The sequence below is a fragment of the Apaloderma vittatum genome, unplaced genomic scaffold, assembly GCF_000703405.1.
Source record: "Apaloderma vittatum isolate BGI_N311 unplaced genomic scaffold, ASM70340v1 scaffold15701, whole genome shotgun sequence".
Lineage (NCBI taxonomy): Eukaryota > Metazoa > Chordata > Aves > Trogoniformes > Trogonidae > Apaloderma > Apaloderma vittatum.
The window spans coordinates 270-24665 of record NW_009697509.1 but is presented as its reverse complement, the minus strand read 5'-3'; the positions used below and the strand labels follow the sequence as shown (position 1 = coordinate 24665).

At 37.3% G+C, this 24396-nt stretch overlaps 1 protein-coding gene across 1 annotated transcript in view; it reads right to left on the bottom strand.

Annotated features, from left to right (window-relative positions):
* Window positions 1-24396, bottom strand: part of CDC14A (cell division cycle 14A) — a gene marked incomplete at its 3' end in the record, with an annotated part of 42627 nt that overhangs the window by 18008 nt on the left and 223 nt on the right. Inside the window, exons 2-4 of the mRNA XM_009877668.1 lie at window positions 14379-14454; window positions 7062-7154; window positions 1536-1615 (exon numbers count right to left, since the gene is read on the bottom strand). Of these exons, the coding sequence (XP_009875970.1) occupies window positions 1536-1615; window positions 7062-7154; window positions 14379-14420 (215 nt within the window). The remainder of the gene's footprint in view (window positions 1-1535; window positions 1616-7061; window positions 7155-14378; window positions 14455-24396) is intronic.

Here is a 24396-nt window from a genome sequence, read left to right as displayed (position 1 = left end):
CCCCTGTATCATTACCCCTCGTAGTTTGCAATTTCTCAGTAAAGAACTGGTATTCCTATCCCCATATCTTTGTCTGAAAGCCCCATCATTTCAAAGGTATAGTAATTCGGAGGTGTGTGGGGGGTGTTTACATTTCCCGGTTTCAAGGGAGGCTTTCCCCTGTCTTCTAAACCAAGACATAAGGAGATAGAAGAATGTATCAACAGAGTTTCTGTGCTCAAAATAATATGAGTTTGCTACAAGGAGCTTCTGGTAGCTATTTTCCACTAGCTAACCTTCTGCAAATGGAAAAGATCAATGTAATTATTTCAAACTGGGATAAGATCAGGAACCAAAGAATCTAAAAGGTGGAGAAAACTACATTCTTAAACTGAGATCACACCTATATTTTATATAGAATTTGGAGATGTAAAAATAAACAAAAAACACTGACATGTTTCAAATATACTTGGTACGATGCAATAAAAAAGGTTCTTTTGTAATTAGCTGAGAAAAAATATCAATATCAATAGCTCAGTAAACTTCTTGGGCTTTGGAGAGCTACTGATGACCACATCACTGTATAAACTCTCTGCCAAGAGCCATAACTGATTTGATATCTTTTTTCAAAACATGTGTTCAAGGGTTTAAGATTTCATAGTCAAACTTGTCTTTACATACAAATCTAACAACCCAACAAGTTTATACTGCATCTGGCACCCATTCAAGATATAAGAAGAGAGACAAACTGATCTTCCTTTGCCGAGTGGCTCTAGAATCAGAATAATTTGATACATAAAAGGTAGGTCTATATTTAAAAATGCATTGGCTGACAGTCAACACTACTTGTAAAATGCTGACTCCCCTAAAAAAGAGGTTATTGACCTTCTTGCAGTTGCATTTTATTGCCAGTATTTGCATAAGAATACCATGAGGTATTTTCACTCATAAAGCAAAAGGGCATTTCATGGTCCACACCATGAATAAAGTTTAGAAGTGTCATTATTAGGTAGTCAGGATAGCTAAAACTCCCCAGATTCAAGCCTCAATATGACCTTAGAATAGAGAATAAAGACAGATTGATAGAAAATACGTATGATTAATTGAAAATAGAAAGGCAAAGCAATTTCATAACCTGAACATCAGTACTTGTTCTGTAAAATTGAGAAAATATGACAGCATAAACCCTCCTCCTTTCATGTAAGTCTAGCTAGTTAGGTACTATGCAGTTTGAAAGATTTGACTTCCAAATGGTAAAACACGATACACAACAAAGAAAAGATTTAACTACTAAATCACAAACATATTAAGAACTATTTTCAAAACCTGACAGTTTGCAAGATGGAGTCTTAGTTAAATCAATCTAGATGGCTTTCCTATTCCAAAACAGAGCAAGTAGTTCCACCAGAAGAAAAAGTTTTTTCTGGAGATAAGTCATTTTGATACAATGTCTGTATCAGCCACAAAACCCTTGTCTGGGAAGGCAATATAAAAAAAAATTATATTTAGCAAATTCCAAAATGCAAAAGCGAGGCCCATTTCTCATGTTCACATACCTAAATGGAAGATACGGTGGATTAGATCCAGACAAAAGCGTTCTGTAAGCTTCTTCTGGTGTTTTCTTCAGGTATATCACCTAAAAGGATAAGGGCAGAGGGGGGGAGGAAAAAAAAAAAATCAACTCTGAGCATGGAAAGTCATTAACCACACTTAAGCTTCACCCAGCCCACTAAAGAACATACACTGTACTCCTTCATGACCAACTCCAACGACAGTTCTAGGTCAGAAAAGACATATCTACACACAGTAAAAGATTCAGAAATGAACAGATGTCAGCAGAAATTGGTTTGTGTCATTCCCCCCCTTAATGCAGTTTAGAGTGACATATTTCACGTGCACAAACACATTTTGTCAACAAAGCTACACACTTTTCCTTGCCACTTCCCTCCAACTCACCTTACAATCAGTGCCTACACGAGTGATTTTTAGCTCTACACACATTTAACTGTCAAATATAAAGTATTCTAGTAATTATTTTCTTAACCAAGACATAGGTTAGTTCCTTATCTAGAAGCTTTTTTCATCTTTTGACCTTGAGCACATTCGAATATAGGTACGTGGTGAATTATTTGCAATTCACTTTATGTCTAGAGTCATAACTCAAGTTAACAGGATTCTTAGTATCCTGTAAGATGTCAACAAGGTAGGTCGATACTCTTGCATTTCTTCCTCAAGCATGGGCAAAGCAGAGAGAAAAAGACAAGGATAAACCAAAACAAAAAAAAATTACTCAAGCTACAATGGAAAGGAGATCCAGAATAATCTGTTTTTCTACTACCATCTATTTCACTGCTTTGCACAACTGGTCTAATTTCAGACTGAAACCCTCTACACAAACTGATTTGCCTTCAAAAGATCAGTTTCATGACATGGAGTCGTATTTCAGTCTCCCTCTCCAATATCGCTGCTCAGCTTATCATGGTCACCTTGATAGCACTGATCAGTATGATCTGTATTAAAAAAAAAAAACCTACAAACCCCACCTAAACTCAAATGTTAAATCTCAGTTCTTTAGCAGGGTCAATATGGCTATTTCATTTACTAAAAATGCCTAAATGACATGTTTCTGAAAATTAATGTCCCTTTGTTTTCCCAAACTTCCATACTGCCCCTTCCTTAATCTCTAGAAGCAACGCAGCCTTTCCGTCATCAAAATAGACCACAACTTCTACATAAAAAACATTCGATTTATTCTGTGTCATCAATCATTTCTGACTTAATTATTGGATTTTTCTTTGCTGGGGTCAAACAAGTGATTACTAATACTGGAACAGACCAAGAGGTTTACTTAATGGATACATGTATTTACTAAATTCAAAAAGCAAAGGGGCCCAGTTATTTTAATTTTTCAGCTGTAATGGGCTGCGTCTGTCTAGAGCAATGTTTGCTAACTAATGGCACCAACTTCATGCTTTCCATCCCTGCAGCATGGCAGTGCTCTTCTGCTTTCACAGTCATTTGCAGAAGTTTCTTTTAGTTTGTGAAAGATCTATTCTCTCTATTTCCTTTACAGGTTTTTTAACAGGTATTTCCTTCACAAAGCTTTTGCATTTAAGAACAGCACATCCTGGGCAATAGATTTGGGCGAGGAGCGTACTTCAAAGAAAGACACTGATTTTATTCACGTCAATGTGAATAATCACATCACTTAGCTCACATTTAAAGCCAAAATTCCTCCTTATACTTAAAAGATCCTTAGAGGGTAATTCAGAGGACAGGGAAAAGATGATTTTCCACCTTGCACAGTTAAGGGCCCAGAAATCTGAATCAGGGGCCAATTTGCACTATATGAATGTTTTCCTAACGCTGCAGCTTTTATTTCACAGAAGTTTTGGTACTTCATAGCTGTCCCTGCTCAAAGACATGTAGACATAACATTTTGAACCAAACACTGCTGTCTGTCCACAAAGCTCATAATAAAGACCTCAGGATGGAAACATGAAAGATATTAAGAACACAAAAGGAAGGAGAGAAAAAGAAACACTGAACAGAGATCCTGAAAAAAAACAGAAGTATTGCAGATGTCAAGAATGTTGTAATAACTGAAGGAGGAAGGATAATGAAATGGAAAAGGAAACACTACAGTATGTCTTCAGTGCTTCAAAGTTAGTGATATGCATTAAGAAAATCAAGAAAAAACAAGGAGACTTTTCTGACTCATCTTTAACAATGAAAACTTAGCAACTGAAACTTAGCTTCATTTTTTAATCTAATATGATAAATCTTTAGAGTGCTTTCATTATTCAACATGTAAAAAAAAAAAAAGCCACAAAGGGCCTGTTGTGAATAGTTTGCATAAATCAAACCCGTATCTAAGAGTAATGTGAGTAAAAGCCTTTAAAAAAGAAAAAACAAAAGATCTCACTTTCCAGATAGTAACTATTCTCTCACAAGAGTTGTTTTACAAGGTTCCCCTCCCTCTCTCCACTATCACAACTATATCAAGTGGCTACCTGTAAAAAACAAATTCAGCAAAGATAGAAAATTTTCAAGTATTTTTTTTCTCTCAGATTTTCATTTCTATGTTCTCAACTTCCTAAATAACAAGATGGTTGAAAGACAAAGCTGGGATACACTGCCAAGAAAATTCATACCACACATCCTAAGAAGTTCACAGAACAAAACTGGAATTTGTATTTTGCAAGACTACCTCAACACTCAGCCACAATATTTCAAATACAATTTGGATTAATCCTGTTCTCACTCACATCTGTCATTTTCAGATTAGAAGCGTATGGAACGGATGCACTCCAGAGCTGCTAAACTATCACAAGAATTCTGTGAAGCCAACCTAAAGCAATCTGAAGGAAGTCGTTGCTTGAAACAGCAAAGAGGCAGTACGTGCTGCAGGAACCAAAAAGCCTTTGCACCAGCTGACCCTGCAAGCAAGAGATCATGGATTGGAGCAGCAGTGCAATATGCTTAGATTACAAGCAAACAAACCTTTCAAGTTTCAGGCAGAGTTCGAATTAAAGTTCTAGGTTTACCAGGAGGAGCAAGTGTCATATGCATCCGTTCTCTCTTCCTCCTGCTCCATTTCTCTAGAAGCACAGCAGAGTCACTCCTACAGACAGACAGGTATTCCTCCTGCTCTTCTCAACTTTACTAGATAGCAAAGCACACAACTAGGTATGGGTTTCCTTGGTTTCCCACCAGAGGAGAAACATAACAAACACCTTAAGAATATGGAGAGTGGGGCTCAGCCCCTAATTCATCCATACGTTATCAGACAGAGGAAAATGCGCGCTGCTTCACAATTTCTCTGAGAATTAATCCTTTGATGACAAGTGGGGAATTCATGTCATTGTTTCAGTATAATTCAGGTAAACCTATTTTCTCTCACCCCTCTTCCCCCCAGAAACTTCTAGGGACAAACTGAGTCAAACGAGGTTACTTCAGTTTCAGTACACATGAAAGTACTTGTAATACTATTTTAAAACAATTTTTAAAGACTATTTTTTTAATTAACTATTGTGAAAGACTACATAAAAGATCCTAACTACTAAAATAAGTCTCCAAAGAGATGAAGGAAAAAGCAAAGCAACACTAGCTTCAAAATATTCCCTGTGGTGCCTCATAAGACTTTGTAAAACCTAGTAGTACCCTGTTTCTGAAACCACTGAGCACTGTGTTGTAGTCTTGGCCACTTAGGAGGAAGCCTGTACTTCCCGGTAATATCAGAGAATTACAGAATCATTAAGTCCAACCATCAACTCAACAACACCATGACCACTAAACCATGTCCTGAAGTGCCACATCTACACGTGTCTTGAACACCTCCAGGGACGGTGACTCCACCACTTAAGAGAAGAAAGTGCAGACTTCTGCATTCTTGTAACACCTTAATTTTTTTTCCTTATTCATTCGAATGTTGTGACAGAAGTAATATTTGTGGAATTCTTAAGAGGAAAGACAATAATTTAGAAACTGGACATGATTAGCCCAAATGTATTGAAAGTCCATTGTAAACAATGAAATTCAGAAAAACACATCTTCCTGAGATATAATTTACAAATAGGCAAGCTATGGCCAATAAAATTATAAGACTTTAGTTTTGCTTAAACTTATGACTCTCTCGTTAAAACATTTTAATAGCTATAGGGTATTTCAGTACAACATGTCTAAGCAGCTTTCGAATGGAACAATCTAAGTTGCATAATCACCATTGGAAATCGATTCCTAGAACCTGATCCATGGTTTTCCAAGTTTCATTTTACATTTAATATTTTAACACCAGGGCAAATTAAAAAAAAAAAAAAAGCCTTCTCAGTTAACTTTCATACATTGGAGAGATCACAGCTATAAGACTTTCTGGTCTCAAAAAGCTTGTATAATTGAAGAAAAGACCTTAAATCAAAGAGTACACATATTTCTGTCACAATGTGGATATTAAAATCCTAATAGATCAAATTGCCGATTACACACTTATTTTACTGATTAGACTCTTTCAAGTCAGGAACTGCTGTAAGTTCTCCAAGAGTGAATTCTCTGATGACAAGTGGGGAGTTCAGGCAATTGCTCCAGTATAATTCAGGTAAACCTACTCTCTCTCACCCCTCTTTCCTCCAGAAACTCCTAGGGACAAATTGAGACAAACCAGGCTAACTGTGCATTCACACATTACCTCCGTACTTGCAGTAAAACAATTTGTTTAACTACCAGCATCTGCAACCTAATTTCTTTCAATATTATCACCTGCATGTATTGAGCTTTGCTTTCAGCATGACCTCAAGCCTGAAAAAAAATACACCAGCTGTCACACAGTATAAAGCCTGACTTAACAGAGACTTCCAGAATCCAGCTGACCATGTCAGCTCGTGACCATAAAACATGCTATCATGAAGACGTCTAAGTTTTCTGCAAGTGTGCTCCAATTCTGGACAGCAGAGCAGAAAGGTGAAATTGAAATTTGAGCTACACCACTATGCAGACACACAAGTGGCTGTGCAAGTGTCCGCTTGGGACTATCATAACTTACACAATATCATAAGTTAGGTTTGCACAACTAAGCCATGTATATTGCATATTTTCTGTAATATTAGAAGGCTGAAATACCTCATTTTCCATTATTCCGTGTAGGCTTTGAAAATTAAGCGAGAGAAGAAATCCTTCCAATAATTACTGTAACTGTGGTCTAGTGCCTTTAAGAAAGGCTCTGAGAGACAGCTCTCTCCTCCCCAGTATGAATCTCACTACTGCCATGAGCAGCAACTGATCCTAAGGCAGCCAACTTTAGAGGCAAGTTTATAGTTTGTATTTTTGACATTCAGGAAAATGGTATCCTGTGAAAAAACATGCACAGGATCTACCAAAAGCAATTCTTGTGTACTAAAGTAAATGGAGTTAAGTGCCAAACACTTCCCTATAAACACATACGGCAGAATTTTCAAAGACAGCCAAGAGAAGAATGAAATTCCAGTCTGCCTACCCACCTCAAAAACCATCCCTTGAGATCCTATTTTACACATCACACACACCTCTAGAGGAAAGTTAGAAGTATCCATGTGATAAATAATACTTACAGCATATGCACCTATTAAAAAAGCTGCATTTGCTCGTTTCCGCTGGTCAAAACTGGTATAGTACACTATCTTCTTTCTTGATAGACTGAAATACTGTTAAAAAAAAACAAAACAAAAAAGACAGCTTATTTACTGAAAGAATAATACACCTGAAAAATCTTTTAAAAGGTCACTTTTCCAAAACTGAAAAGTCAGAAAAAAAAGTCTTACAGACAGATTCTTAAAGGAGAAAAAATTACTGATATCATGAACAATCTTCTGATATTATAGATAAGAGCGCAGGGAAACAGCCACTCTGTCAGGACATACCTCAGTTTGCTGTGCAAAAGTATCCTGTAAAATGCAGTTGAATCAAAATGCTCAACATAAAATACTGAAAATCTTTTCCAATGTTAAATATTTGAACAATAGCTTATGAACATTGATTAAAGATATAAATGTTTTCAGAATAAAACAATTCTTAAGTCTCTTTAGCACATAATTCTGCAGAGACAAGAAAAACCTGAAGCAATCAATCTTAAAGGCCTTTTAAAAGTTAAACATCACTTCCATCTATACTACCTAAAAATGGAATGACAGACATCTTTAGAAAGCTTCAACAGAAAGAATATTAAAACAAAATCAATTATTGCACAAGTGAAAAGCTTGAAGAAAGAAAAAAAAAAAGGCTAGGCAGAGACAAAACTAGTAACACTTGCAATTCTGTATTCTTCCGGAAGAAAAGAAGCCTCTGTCAGAATCCTGTGGACAAGATTCCCATTGAAAACAAGACCAGCAAGCACCAGCAAAGAACGGTAATGACAAACTGCAGCAAAACTACTTAAAGCCAGAGATATAAAATAGTGACTTTAAAATGGCAAGTTAGACAAGTGGCAAGTTTAACGCATTATTTTTTAGCTTCATGAATTGCTACACTTTCATTATATTCTGCAACACTATCAGCCATTTTTTTCCTGAGAGATTTCTACACTACTACTACAGTTCTGAGGAAGTCATCAACACACACCCTGGATTCTGCTTCTGAATATTGGCAGCGTATTTCTATTTTTAGAAGTTGCGCATTTCATAAGCCGCCTTTATATCAGTGCTGCTGTTACCCTACTGCAGGTTAACCACAATTTAACAATTCTAATTTACTTTCTTTTCCTATTCTTGGCACTGAAGACACTTGGGGGTGGGAGATAAGGCAAGTACTGCTGCAGAATTGTGTTTTATTTAAGCAGTGCCAACTGTTTTCCACAAATCTGTAAACATTGATTCTCAAATCTTACTGCAAATTTTAGGACAGCTTTTAACAGAAAGTTTGCAAAAAAACTCCAAATACCTGATAAACTCAGGAGAAAACTGATACATGCATCACAGCGAGAGCCTCACTCTCACCCCCCACAAACCCAGCACTTTACCAGCAGTTCTAACCACACATCCCAGCCTGGTCTTGTCACCCACATCTTCCTGACAGAACTGGGGCTGTCGAGCCTTGAAAGGAGACAGCTGAGAGGAGGATCTTATTAACGTATAGAAATATCTGAGGGGTGGGTGTCAAGAGGAAGGAGACAATCTCTTCTCAGTGGTGCCCAGCAATAGAACAAGAAATACTGGGTTTAAGTTAGAACATAGGAAGTTCCACCTCAACACAAGGAGAGATGACTTCACTGTGAGGGTGACAGAGCCCTGGCAAAGGCTGCCCAGAGAGGCTGTGGAGTCTCCTTCTCTGGAGACTTTCAAAATCCACCCAGATGTGCTCCTGTGTGACCTGCCCTAGGGGATCCTGCTCTGGCAGAGGGGCTGGACTAGATGATCTCTAGAGGTCCCTTCCAACCCCGAACATTCTGTGATTCTGTGACTCCATAGTTAGAAGGAGCAAGAGTTAATGTGACCAAGTACACCTCAACAGGACAGCAATTCTGAGACAGTTGGCTGCTGATGACTGGAAGAGGTTATATCTTGAGACCAAGAGCAACATCTCCCTCAGCACATATGCAAAAAAATAAAGCACAAGTAGTTATTTCATTAGGAAAGCATTCAATTATTATTAAATCTTGACAAAATTAATGCCAGTATTTTAAGTTCCCTCCTTTCTTCCCCCTCCTCAATTTCTTAATTTTAGTGTTCTCTAACTGCAATTCCACCCATGATGTGTAGGTGGGATAAGATTACAGTAGTTACGCAACACTGACAGAACTTCAATTATAACTTGTTGACTACTACTTATTTTAAAGCAAAGTTCTTTCCAACAGTTTACAGTTCACCTGAAATATTATTTTAAACTGCAAAAAGCACATTCTGCTAGTTAGCCAAAAGTTCTACGTAGTAAGATATTTCTTGCTTTATTTTACAGAATGGACTTTTGTTAATCACATTGATCTATCAAGTCATTCCAACTGAGACGCTTCTCTACATGAACTAGCTAAAGTGACAGCTCACCTTAGAAGTTCCCAGAACATTTAAATGAAAGCAATTATAACATTTTCACTGCTTCATTTTCAAAATGTAAGGGTTTCATCATTATGAGCCATATTGCTATATGGAAAATACAAATGGTTTTTTGAATCCTGACTAAAACAGAAATTTTAAAACGGACATTAATTAATAGCTCATAGCATAGCAATCACAGGAAAACTGCATCAAGATTTAACTTTTCAGAAGCCTATAAACAAACTACTGTTTTTATTTGCATAGAAGTTTCAGAAAATCAAGTTCTACAATGTTTGCTGAAATCAACTGAATGCCCCTGTTAACATTAACACACAAATTCTCAACTCGGTACACATTCAATACCAGTACTAAGCTATGATGTATTAAAAAAAAATATTTTCTGACCACATTTAATGAGCTAAGTCTATTCTTTTGACTAGGTTCAATAATAAAACATGTTAGAGACAGTTCTCTAAGGTGACTGTTTTTACAGCTCCAGAGCTCCACCTGAATGAATTCAGGGTTTAGTTCTCCCAGATGCTGTGCAACTTCAGAACAACAAGAAATGTTTCAACAAGAAATTTTTCAATGCAGGTTTTCTACAGAATAGCTCCACTTAGAGATAATATATTAACATAGCTGCAAATAATCTTTCTGCTACAGTAAAACTAACTTGCACTATGAAGCACTAAAGATACTTTTCGGAAAGAAGTTTTTATCAGTTTCACACATTCTTAGAAGACAAACTGTAACAACAGAGACAGAACAGTATCTCTCAAGATACATCCCAGGGGAATATACTCAAAGACAAACTTTTGAACTGAACACAGAGGTTACATGAAACACACGGCAGGTTTTGGTTTAGGTGGCAAAACTAATTCATTGGGTGTATGAGAGGGCTACAGAACACATTATTTTCAGTGTAAGATTACTTTTTTTTCCCTGTTTGAGTTTGAGTTTTTAAAATAATAGTTCAATTCTTGTTTTTTGAAGACCTCAAGATAGTTGCACAGAAGCTGATGGTAGACTTAGTAGGTACCATTGTGGACAATTACTAGACTTGTATCTGTTTAGAATCACCAGATTATTTGACAATATTTTGTTTAATGGATATGGCTCAATATATTTGAATTGTTCAAGCAAGAAAATACTTCAATGTGGATCAACACAATACTTCAAGCCTGGATCAACACAAATATGATTTCTATATATATGTAATGTGTACATATAAAGCACAGTGAATATAAGGCTGGCAAACTGTAAACATGTAAACGCAACCTGCCTCAAAATCTAAGCTGTGCTAAATGAGATGCTTGCATTACTACAGCTCTCTGTGTATGTCCAGAAGTTTTTATTAAAACAAACCAAACCCCTCAGTGATTCAGCTGCAATACAGTTATCATGAAAGAAATGTTAAGCCCATAATTCATAAACCTGCCAAGCACCTTCCTTCTCCTATTTTTGATCTTCCGTCCTTGTATCCTTCATCTCAGCAACAGTCCCTCTCTGATTACCCCTATTTCTGAATTTATTGAAATTGTATAAGGTTATACACACATAACCAGCAGGTTTTTTAAAGCACTTCATATGAAATCAGACTTAAACAGAAGGAAAAAAAAAATAATGTTTCACTAATGAATCACAGTTGCTTTAGCCAAGTATTTTTGCCCCCCCGAACAAGTAGGAAGACAGCACAGCCAAGTACTCTGACTTGGCTGGTCAAGATCATCTCCATAGCAACCAGCAATAAAAAAATACAAACATAAGGTCAGAAAGCTTTTCCTGTAAAGTAGAACCAGGGCTTTGGCTCCAACTTTCTCACCAAATAGATACCTGAATAAATTCTTCAGCTCTTCAGAACAGAACTATTTATTGGTTTTAAAATCAGTTAACATTAAGTTACTTTAAGTCTACTTTAAAATGTTGTACATCTGCCATTAGCACCTTGCAAGCTTGGTACCCCTCTCCTTCCCTACCTACCTCTGGCGGTATTCCAAGCTCTAGCTGTTCGATTTCAGTATTACTTTCAAGTGGTTACAATATCAGGTTATCCTTCTCTATTATGCACTAGTAGTTTAAATTAACCTGTTTTGGATCAGCCTCTTGTAAGGTAGCAGCAAACAGCACCTCCTCACAGCTGATTTGCATGAGATTTCTCTGCCCTGCTCCTGAACATCTGTAGTCTTAAACCAACACCACAAGCATGTTTGCTTTTTTCAAATACAGAAGCTACATTAAAACGACATCAGAATTTTCTAAATCAACCCTGCAAATGTCAGAGTTACTAATTCAGTTTCAGTTTGGCTCCCTGGAGTATTTTTTCCATTATGACATATAATCTTTGTATCATCATGATTACAAGCCATTTATGACAAGCAGCTTGCTTCATTCAATGCAGATGATGGTCTTATAACAAGAATAAAGACTGTAGAAACTTTATTGTTTAATACTGAATCATTCGAGGAAAAACAAATAAAAAACCAAATAAGAAAAGAACTCCTACAAATCCTGAGGTATTTATTAGTTCGGTTCTTACTTTCTGGGTGAAATCCTCGCTACCTGAGGCCCAGTTTGAAATTCAACTATAAAAATATGAAGGTACACTTCAACAGTGATACATGAGATCGTTTTCAGGTCCCAAACTGATCTCAGTCTCAATCTGAATTTGGAAAGAACAGAAGTAATCTCTCTACCTCTCATAGGCAGAGAAAAAGTTAGACCAGAGAGTTTATTCTCAGTTCTTCTGTGAAGTAGCCACTTCACACTCAAACATAAGGTCACAAATAGCAGAGTTAAGGTACAACCCAAAAAAAAGATTCCTAGAGAGCGAGCATCACTGGTCATATTTGAATGTGCCAGTGGCACTGGAAAATAGGGTGAGAGTGTATTTATAAGATCTATTCAGTATTAACACAGAAATAGCAAATCCAACGTTTTCCCAATACAGAGGCATTCAAAATTCTAAATAAACTCAGACTCTGGTATTTCTAACTTCCTGTATTAAGCAGCAATGTAAATTTTCACTAGCAGCACTTTTTGGCAAAAAAGCTGTAGCAACTCTACAAATTACTCAATTTGCAGAATCATCTCTTAAGACTATCTGACATTAGGTCAGCACACCCCTGGAAGCAGCAGACAGCATGGATCAACTAGCATAACGGGTTTCATTTGTGCATCAAATATTAGTCCCAAAACATAATGTAATTTTTGATACAGGAATCCTCTTAACCATGGCCAATGTCTTTACATCTGCTGTCCCACTTTCCCTTTCTGTAACAGGTCATATATTTTATATGATCTGTAATACTCACAGGTCTCCTTAACATTTGCACACAAGTGATAATTAATTAGTGCTTTGAAACCAAAATATTTATTTCATTTCTTAAATTTGATACATTTTCTCTACACAATGCAAATCACTTTTGACAGGTATCTGTGGACCAGGTTTAAACTACAGCCATGTGCTCAACGTACTGGATCTGGCTGGGATGGAGCTGGGTTTTCTCCATAGCAACCTTCATGATCTGTGTTCCAGATTTGCGACTAAAACTCATGTCGATAACACCAGTGTTGTAACTATTGCCCAACAGTGCCGGCACAGCAGCAAGGCCGCCTGTTCCTCGCTCTGCTCTCACAGTGAGTAGGCTGGGCTGGCCAAGACGCTGGGAGGGCACATGGCCGGGAGCGCTGACCCAAACCAACCCAGACAAGGGACGTTCCTGTTCCATACCACAGAATGTCACGCTCAGCAATAAAGCTGAGGAGTCGTTTTTTTCTAAATTAGCAGTTAATCAGAGACTGGGCAGGCACTGGTCTGCTGGTGAGAGGTGATGAGTGACTTTGCCTTTGTACCACTCGTTTTGTTCCCTGTTGTCTCTCCCCACTTCTTATTCCCTGCCTTTAACTGTCTTTATCTCAACCCACAAGTTTTTCTGGATTTTGTTCTTCTGATCCTCTCCCTTGTTGCACACCAGGGCTGGGGTAGGAGTCAGTGAGGAGTTGCCAATTGTTTAACTTCCGGCCAGGGTCAACCCACATTTGGCTTGGGGTTTTATGACAGGACAGTGTTGTTGGAACAAAATTTAGTCATTGTGATCTTCAGGATTAACTGCTGCATTTAAAGATTCTCAACAACTTTATAAAGAAAAGACCAACATTTGACAGTCAAAACTGTCAAAAAGCAACTGTGGTATACAAAGAAGATACCAAAATTATCCATCTCTAGTGAAGAGCAACTTAAAATTGCCTTGAGTCAAAAAATCACCATATGGAACCAAGAAAGGGAGAACGCTTTTACCAATTAGGTGATTGACAGGGACTCTTCTAAAAGACAGACAGAAAAACAAACCTTTTTTATATGTGTAAAGATATATTTCCCTAGCACTTATTAGAAGCAACATTTAATTCAACTGAGTTGGATTTAGAAGTTTTCACTCTTCCACTGAGTGTTATTTAGTCTAAATAGTGTGATTTTGAGGTCCATGTTTTCTTCTTCTTCATGGGTGAGAATTTTGTCTTTGTTTTGGTTCGGGTTTTTTGTTTGTTTGGGGTTTTTTTGTGGTTTTGGGTTCGGTTTTTTTCTATCTGTTTTTTCAGTTATTCACCCACTTCATTTGCTGCAAGCTCCTGAAACACCCACAGCAGTTTTTGTCACTACTGTCTTGAAAGCGTAAGGTTATGAAAACGTGAACATAGCCTTCAGTGTCTCACCTGCTAAGCTGTGAGAACATATCCATTTTTCCACTCTTCAGTGGAAAAAGAATTCAGAACAAAGAATAACCTTAAAGCTTAGTAATAATCACTAGACAATGAGCACCTAACAACCACTTTCAAACTGTATAATAGATTTTAGTTGAATTTCAAAACAAAAATACAGGACCACTGTTTTTAAATAAAGCTTACCTTTAATTTCTTATTTAGTTTACAGCAGTATCTGTACAACATTGCCAAATTTAAAGGCCCAAAGTCTCCATAGAAGCTAGGAGAAAAAGAATAAAAAAAAAGTAAATCTGTTATTCATATCAAAGTTGAGCAAATTTCAACATGCATGTTGACAAACCTGTGCATCAGTAACTTTTGGTGGATACTAAGTTGCCAACATATATGGCAGTAAATCCTCTGCTGATTCATTTAAGAGGACAACAGTAACAAATAACTTGAAAGCATTTGTAACTTAAGAAGTTCCAGTAACTACCTCTTCCATTATATACACACATGCTAACTACAGGACTTTTTCTTCATCCCATGATATCCAGTCCGGTTTTGGCCAAAACTACAGAGCAAAGGCATGATCCACTCCCCTTTAAGCCATGCTGATATATTCCTAGATAAAGGTTCTACAGCTGCTTAAGATGAGAATACATTATTAAATGCTATGAAGAATAGGTTGAATAGAGTTTCTTATGGGTAGTAAAATTTAATATAAAATACAAGCTTATTTCTTTTTATCCCATGCTCCGCTATTCCATAGGTTACCTATTACATATACACTTCACATATACTTATTTTTCCCTTTATTCCCCCAGTCCTCCTGTTTCTAGGTTTTTCTCCCAATCTATTATCTACTTCATATCTTCTGATTGTTCTTGTTTCTCTCTTCTAGATCCTTCTTAAACATTCTTATTACCTTTGAAGCAGCAATCACTGTCCTCAGGATAAGTGCTAGTAGCAGTAATCTGTACAGGAAAATTATTGCACAATAGAAGTTCCTGGCATGGATTCACAGCATTAGCTAACCCTTCCCACAGACACCTTTAGAAGTAACAGCAGCCTTTACACAAGTAACTTACAATGACACCTTCCAGAGCTTTCTCCCTCCTCACCCATTGTGCAAAACTAATTAAAGTTGAAGTTGCAAGCTTTCTCCAGCATTTTTCCTTTTTGTGTACAGAAGTCTTTATCTCAACAGTCTATGAAAATTTGTTGATGCACGTGTTATACATTACAATGAGAATGGACTATAAGTTGGTTTAATATACTAAAGTCAGTTTAATGTACTAAAGTCTTTTCATAAGAGGGACAGGAAACTTCTTGCCTACTGGCAAACAAAAGAGGCCGTGGGCATCCAAACGTGTGCTACCTGGGGAATGACAAAAGAAGGACATAACTATGTTCTACCACTTCTGGGCTTCGAAGGAGTGAAATTTTACTGAAATCAGATAATAGAATAGGTGGTAGTACCTTTCAAACTTTCTTCCCCATGGCAGAGGGAGAATTAATTACATTCCAGTTAAACATAATAAGAAAACTTTTTACTTTGAGCAGTCAGTTATTGGGGAGAGGTTGCTCAGACAGGCTGTGGAGTCACAACTCAGCTGCACAAGGCTCTGAGCAACCGGCTCTTACTGACCTTGCTTTGAGCCCACGGTTGGATTAGACAATCTCCAGAGTTTACCTCCAGCATTAGCTCAGTCAAAGACTAAGCTCTTGGACTTCATTTGCAGGTTGCACAGAAGTTAACTCGAGAGAAAACTGCAGTGGCAGTAAAGCACAATTTTAGCACTCCCCATATTTTCTTAGATCTAAGTTTGCCAGATATAGTCAAGTTATAATTATTAAAACAAAACCCTCCATATAGTTTTTAATAGAGAAGAAATTTAAAAAACAAAAACAAAACACAACAACCTAAGAAGGACAAGTGTGAGTTATGACAAATAAGTTAAAACTGGAGCTCAGAAGAGTGAGTGTGGCTTCTAGGAAAGCTATATAGAAGGCTTACTAACATCTATTCCCATTCTGCTGTATCAACACCTTTAAATCAAACATTCCTATCTTGTTCCATTCACTTTATTCTTTCACCTCAATATATGATGGAAGAGTAGAATTTAGGATTGAAAGTATTTTTCACAAAATAATCTTACAAGCACTGTGAAGGTGTGGAATTTGATAATTACTAGAATACAGAACACTTTTTTAACCAGTGCAAGTAGCTTTGATAAGCTCAAACACACAACTGAATTCACAGTTTGTCTAAAGCACTAAAGAGCCTCAGCTGTGCTTTAGGATAGCTATTAGTATTCATTTGCTAGAAGTAAATGAAGTCATATAACTACTTTTCCACATGATTAAACCCAGAAGTGTAAGAAAAGCACATGAAAATGAATTTACAAATCAATTTATCCACGAAAGACAAATTACTATTTCGGTGGGGATAAGGGCAAAATGTATTTATCTGGTCTATTCAGGAAGTAATTATATTTCTAGAAATAAAGCTGTTCAGATTCGGCCACTAAGCTAAAGATGTCAATCTGAGACTAAACGTTTCTACATTGCTTATTATCACTAAATAAGCTGTGCTTCTCTTAACACAAACAGGGGAGGGGATAATCAGGTGCTTAGAACTCTGGTACTAGCACTGTTTGTGCTGCAGAAACAAGACTTTCTTAGAACTCAAACATGACCATAAAGTAAGGGCACTTCTGGTCATGGCTGCGCTAGCGTCAGCACCTCCACACCAAATGCTGGCAATTCCCAAGTTATTTCCCTAACACGGTGCAGGCAGTATAAACCAGCCATTGGTCCTTATGTGATGGAGAAAGGTTATTTTTAAATGTAGAATTTTAAATTTCTCCACTTAACACTTCTCAACTGAGCATAAATTTGAGCATCCTTTTTTTGATGGAGCTAAGTGAAACAAGTGCTTTTACAAACCTCCAAATCAGAGTCCTCTGAAATAATACAAGACTGTACTGAAGCCAACAAACTCTGATCTACAAAATTCTTCTTCAGTTTATATACTTAGAACTAAATACAGTTTCTGACATGTTTAAACAGAAGGGTTTAATCTTATGCATCCTCATCTACTTTTGGTATAAAAAGGCCATTTTTGTACTTGAATAACAGACACTTGATCCTGACTCACCCAGAGGATTTTCTTCTTAAAACCAGAATTTTGACAGAGTTAAATGTAAGTACAGGATGAGAAATAGGGGTTACAGGGAACAGGGAAGAAGTGACACACCAAATCGTCATCCGAGTAAAGATTTTTATCTGGCAAAAGTTTAATAAATAAATACAAAACCATAACAGAAGTCAAATCACGTTACGTGATAGTCACTGGCAACAATCTATGCAATATTATTTTACTTCTGTCTCTTTTACAGGTAATAGACCTCCTCTGTATCTAGATGTTTTAATAAGGATGCCTCTGAAGCTTAAGCCAGTTACGAGAGACAGTCATTTACAATGGAGGTGGGAACCAGATATAAGCAACAGAATGCAAGTATGGTATTAATCTACATTTAATTATATTTTGTTTTCATCAAGTACTTAAATGATAGCTTAAATTATTCTTCCCCCTCATCCCATAGAAACATGCTATCCTTATGCTTCTCCAATTAAGTAGTAACAAAACCCCAGAATGCACCAGATGAATATTTAAATGCTCTTCTTCAAAAAATACTGTCATAATGCTACCTAGAGGCAGTAGCATTTTACCTTAGCCCTAGAACCACTTCTTCCTGTCAGTGCTTACAGCAGATCTGAGGTATTTTCTGTGTTGTATCATGGGACTGTTCAGCCACCTAGGAAGGCCACACCATGAAAAGCTTGTTGGTCTACTCTGTCACACAAGCAGTTACTGGGGATTTAATGGTGAAAAACACAGTCCCCAACTCTAGAGGACAGCAACTCGTTTCTGACTGCAGTTCCATGGGACGGCACCTGAAGGTGCCATGAGTCAGCTCAAGCTTTGGGCACCTCTTCTAAATGCTAGTCGCTTCTTACCAAGCCTTTGAATGCCACTGACAGCGGCACAGCAGAAGAATGATAGAGAGTTTTCATATCTTGAGTGATGAGGTGGAATCTGGTTATGATCAATGATGAAATACTATAGCCTGGCAGTCTTTGAAACAAATTGATAACCTCCATATTAACATCACAGTCAATGTATTTCTGGCCCAGGGATCAAGCCATCTTTCAAAGATAAATTGCACTAGGTATACTTTACTGCACAAGTCCCAGAAATTTTATACTGCTACTCACCTACAATTTTGTGCAACAGAAGTACGAATGACAAGATAGAGGATTCCTATCTGATAACTTATTTGGGGATTCTTTTCTTCATGACAGACCAGTCCAAGTTCACTACAATTGCTACAACATACGAGGGTATGTGTGCATTCTTACCAGGCTGTGGGCATTTCCAACAGTTTGAAGATGGTCCAAATCCTAATTACCACACTGAGGGGCAAGGAGGGGAAATAAGACAGATCCACCAAGTCAGTTCTGACAATGCAATGATGCTCAGAGGGGATGATGTTACCTACATGCTCAGTTATTGATTTAGTAACAGTAAAAGAGGCCACAGTTTAATAATGGCAATTATTTTCTATGTACACCAGAACTGGAATACAACTACTCTTTTAGGTAGGAACTTCGAGACTAGCAAACATATGAAGTCTTTTTTTGCCAAAGTTACTTTGGAGCCAAATTTTGCCAAAACTTTCAGGAGTACCCCAAACTTGCAATTACTCCAACCAAGATATTAACCACAAGAACTTTAGAAATTAGCAAAAATACAGCTTCCTAAATGCAAAACTAGACTATTTTTTCTGCATTTTATGAAAATCCCGTTTACTATTAAAATTAAGCAGTAAGACTGAATTAGAACAAGAAAAACACCCTCTACTTGCTTTTCTCCGCCTCTTTTCTAGGCTGGATTACTGGAGCATTCAGATCACAGCACTGTAAGGCCTTTGCCCCATGAGTTCTGCATTTAGCCATTACGCAGTACAACACCCAGCTACTGCATTAGTGACCAACTGGCTACCACAGATAAATGCCTCAGATCACAAGGCAATTACATCTTACATGCACCAGAGTTTCTGAATGAAAGCCAAGTGGATCAGGAAATCTTACCTATTCAGTTTTCTTTCTCCACATCCCATTTCCTACAGCATGTTTCTCCTTCCTACTTCTCAAGCACATGAAAAAAGGTAGGACACTCAGTTGCACTCTCTCCCTGCTCTAGCCCCACCAATTCCAGTAACACGTGAACCACTAGGAGCTTTCTTATCTGGGCTGAGACACAATCTCCAACGCTTAATACTACTTAGGGATTGCACACTCCTGAATAGACGAAGGATGATACAACAAACATAAAACTCTAGAAATGATGTATCACCTCACAGCTTGTATCTGAAGGTAGGAATCATGCAGAGGCTCAATTATGCAAAACATCAGGTACTCCATTTCTCCTTGGACATTCCAAACATTCCTCAAGCTCCTGACTCTTCAAAATCCAACAGGAACTCATAGATCCAAATTACAGAAAAATACCTATTCCAGACATAAGTACTTCTGATAAAATGCCTCCCCTTGATGTCAATAACAAAGTTATCCATGAAGAGATTCTCCCATTTACAGAAGAATCTTCAAGTCATGTTAAAAACCTACTTCTATATGAAGTAGGTCAAGCTTCTCATAATGGGTTTCCTATATCAAGCTACATTCCCATCCAATATAAAACCAGAGCCTAAAAAAGATCTGTTTTATCCTGGTAGCCAAAAAAAAAACCCCTCTTAATTACTTTTGGCAATTCCTTTTATCTTTCCTATAAAAAGAAGTGGAGACATGGCAAAGCATTGTGAGGGTATAAAATTTATAAAACTGCCAGACTGGAGAGAACCCTATAGGTGTTATGAGATAACCCTTTGCAAGTTTCAAATATAACATTATGTCTGTAGCTCAAGTCTGAAGGAAAAACTGACACTCCTGGTTCTTAGATCTTCCGATTCTCTTGTTTACAGTGAACTTAATATCTCCCATTTTAAGATAGAGAATAAATCCTGTTTTAAGACAGAGATCAAAATAAAGCTAGAGTACTATTCTTAATACTCATCTGTAAGAATTAGACATATGAAAGCTAGCATTAGTATATCAAGCATTTTCTGCTCTGTATTTACATTCACACTGACAGAATTTGGGAAATTTCCTATTTTTTTTTTTCCTGCTTCAGCTCACTAAGTTATCTTGGCCACTTGATAGTCAAGTTCAAGTCTTTAAACACTACTGATATGAAAAAGGAACTCCTCGTTCTCTGGGTGAGGCAACAGCTCTTTTGTAATAAGGTTAAGTTTACGTTTTCTTCTTCCTTTCAAATGATTTAAGCCACAGAACGATGGAGAAGTCCAGGTTTCCTATGCAAGTGCTGTTACGGGAGAGCCACAGAAAAGCGTTTAGGCAAAGTAAAAGCAAGCAAATTAATACATACTCTTCTCATAGGGAAGAGCAACTGCTCCTTTGCATACACACATGCAGTGAAGGAAACAAATCGTACAAGTCCAAGTCCAAACAGTACTCATTTAATATTGTTGTAGCAAAGCATTTAAAGTCTTATTCTACTGCTGCTCGAACTCAAAGTAGCAGCTAATACTAAGATTGCTGTGAAATAGGCAAGTACCATACCATGGCTGGAAAGAAAGAATCAGTGTGAAATAACATACAAAGAATATCATATTAATTACTTATACAGCTGCTCACAAGATGTCACAGACTAGATTTGCAAAAGCTGTTTATACAAGGGATCCAAAGTCGGAAAAAATGGCTAAATAAAAATACTATGATTCATGAAAGCTGTCATTATAATTTATCAGTAAGAGATTCCCATTTCTCATTATCTAAAACGTTACTTTGAGAAAACTACTCGACAATAAGAGACGTAAAAGGTTGCTTCAATAAAATGTGAAAGTGAAGTTAACAGATCAAGTGTAGTATTCTCAACTCAGATCTGTTTACCAAAAGGTGAAACATGAAAGACTCTATTCTTAGAGAATAAAAAGCTTCTTACTAGTGCCTAACTCAATAATGGAGGTCTTGCCAAGGCAAGACTTGTCTATTTGCCAGATGACAGTCTTCACCAAGCTGGATTATTTCTCATTAACTCCACTTTTCCTGAAGTAAGTTACCTGCATTACATTACTAGAGTGTATTCCCTTATAAGCAGTAAGTGCAGACTCTCGGGAGGGAACTCTGAGAGTTTTACAACGAGATTGACAAAATCTTAGAAATGGAACAATCCAAAAAAAAAAAAAGGAGGGAAGGAACTAGAATTCATTCAGGTTTCTTGTTCCCTCAACCGAGGGATTTACATACCATTTCCCTGGCATAATAGGTTCAAGGTTAAATTGCAGCAAATTTAACTAAAATAGTGACAGTTGTAGCAGTGAGTTCCTAGTCACCTAGCATCTGAAATGTTCTTAAAAGCATTTAAGCCTACCTTCATTATTTTTAAAAGTGTGAATGTTCAAGTAAGACAGTGTTATGAATTCATGAGAAGAGCTGACAACTTCAAGTGAAAACTGAAGGCTAAAGCACTCAAGATTACGTAACCACACTTTGTGTACAATTTTGTGGTAAATCCCATGACAAGCTGCAAGAGCAAGTCAGAATTTAACAGATCAAATCTCCCACAACCATTAGATCTAGCACTACGGTTTTGTTTAATCAGTGGGATACACTATTGATGTAAACTATAACTTCCTTATGTCTCTTCAAGGAGAAAAAAAAGTAATCAAGGAAGTGAGATTTTAAGTACCATGTGATCCAATAACATGCTCTCTGTAGGCAGACTACCCTAAACCTACATATTTATGAGGCCTACAGATTGTGTATTGCTTCAGTGAAAGCAAACTGACACCTCAGTAAAGCTGGCTAAATAAATAACTGTAATGCTTCACATTTAAGAGTTATCACTGAAGTTAATAGAATAATAGCCCCAAGAAAAAGGAGTTTACTTCCATGCAAAATGAATTGTCTTTGGTCACTAGAATGATGGATCTGAACAAAATTAAGTCAAAAAACAGTTTTATTAACAAAATTACTTGCATACCTCAAAGGTGCTGAGGATTTCATGCCTGAGAAGACATCTCCTACCCTCTAGTATCCATCTACCATTCACTACAACTTACAGACAACCCCTGACATCAGGCCCTTCACTTTGCTGTGCAGCCTACGAAGCACAACAGACTGGCGTCCAGCTCACTGATGAGCATAAGGAAGAGAGTGGTAAAAACAGTATTTCCCCCCAAACCACGATACTTGCATTCTATTCCTCATTTTGCCTCTGGCCTTCCAACTTCAGAAAAATATTGGGGGAAAAAAGATAGGTAACCCTACTGACACCTACTTGTACTCCCCTGAGACAACACAAACTTCCTTGGATATGCAAGGGAAAGGGGAGGGGAAAAAAATAAAGTCAGGCACAGTTTTACTACCAAATATTGTATACATTGATGGTGATGAGTGCCACAAGACAAGTATCAGGGGAAAGCTTAGCACTGCTATGTAAGAGTTATTACACAAAATACACTCATACCACCTGGCAACTGTCCCTTAATTTCCTTCTCATATTATGTTCTAGTATTTTAATTTGAGAGCACAAAGGGGAGAGTACTATTACAATATCAGATATAGGATTATACCTACAAAAAAGATTAGAAACTATAAGTTCAGAGAATACACCATGAACTACACGTCCTAAAGTCTTTAGACATGCCGGTGGAGATGAAGGGAACTTTGCTTCCTTCCATCAGCTCTTAACTATATCTGGTATCAAGTTACACCCTGGTATGTTGTTAACAGGTAATTGGGTTAAGGACTATTGAATTTCCTTTACACATATTGAAGAAAACTACTCTATTGCTCCCATACTTTTTTTTTTTTTAAAGCACAATACTGTCCTCACACAAAACAGCCCAGTTACAGTTCTTGGTCAGTACAATCATCTATAATTAACAGTATAGAACTGTACCCCCTTTCCACTCCCAAGATCAAATCCCACATAAGACTCCATCACCCTTCCGAAGCATATTAAGAACTACAGCCAAAATACCTCAGGTCAAGCATGACACTGAAGCCTTAAAGAGAGTTATTAAAGTAAGTGGAATATATTCATATAACACAAATTGCTCAGGACCTTCTCCAGTTGAATTCGACTTTAATATTAAGTCAACCCTGCCTTAGGGTACTCCTGAGGTTCCTTCCAATTTAAATTAGTTAATGAGCATTACAGAACCCACTCCCACCCCCAAGCAGTTAATTGCATAAGTCAACTTTGGGAACAAATTGTTGGGAAATCCAGCAGAATACACAGCTTAAGATAATAAAGATTCAAAAACCTGTGTGAAAAAGAATTCTAAAACTCTAAGGGTAAGCTACAAAACGAGGAAGATTGGTTTACACTTTCACAGAAGAAGTACTGAAGTCACTGATGAAAGGAAGACTGGCTGATGTTCACAAGTTCTTCAACTCATACAAGTTACACTTTTGAGTAAGACCATGGTTTTTGTTTCACTTGTGCTGCAAACCCCTCATCAAGTGTCTAGATATATCACCACACATAAAACAGCTGACCTGGGAACACAGAGTTAAGCAATCACTTTTTAACCATAGCACAGAGCTACCACTTTGGTTAGTATATTTTATGCCCTTCTATAGTATTTACAAGCATAATCGATTTTACTTTTGCCCTTCTATGTCCTGTCAGCGTCCTCCAAACACGTGAAGCTTTTTACTTCACAGAAAATGCTTTTTCTTCTGTTCTCAAGCTACTAAAGCCCACAGGAAGCGCTATCTCAAAATCTACTGCAGACTTATAAAAAAGTTGCAGATGCTCTTCAACCGCACATCTACGCTCTGCATTTTCACGGTTCCATATAAGGGATGATCACTTCATACTCTCTCTACAGGAAAGTGCACATAAAAGCAATTCTTGTTTCATCTATTCATAGCAGACAATAATCTGTTTAAGTCTTCCATTTAATAAGACATAATTAGTCTTAAGAGATCTTCTCCACCTCACAAACAAATCTTACAAGCCTTCCCGTAGCCCAACCCCAATTTAAGCCATTTAACTGGTCTGCTTTTGCATGCTTTCAAAATAGCAACCCTGTCAGAGGAGCCTCGGCTAGTGTATAAATAC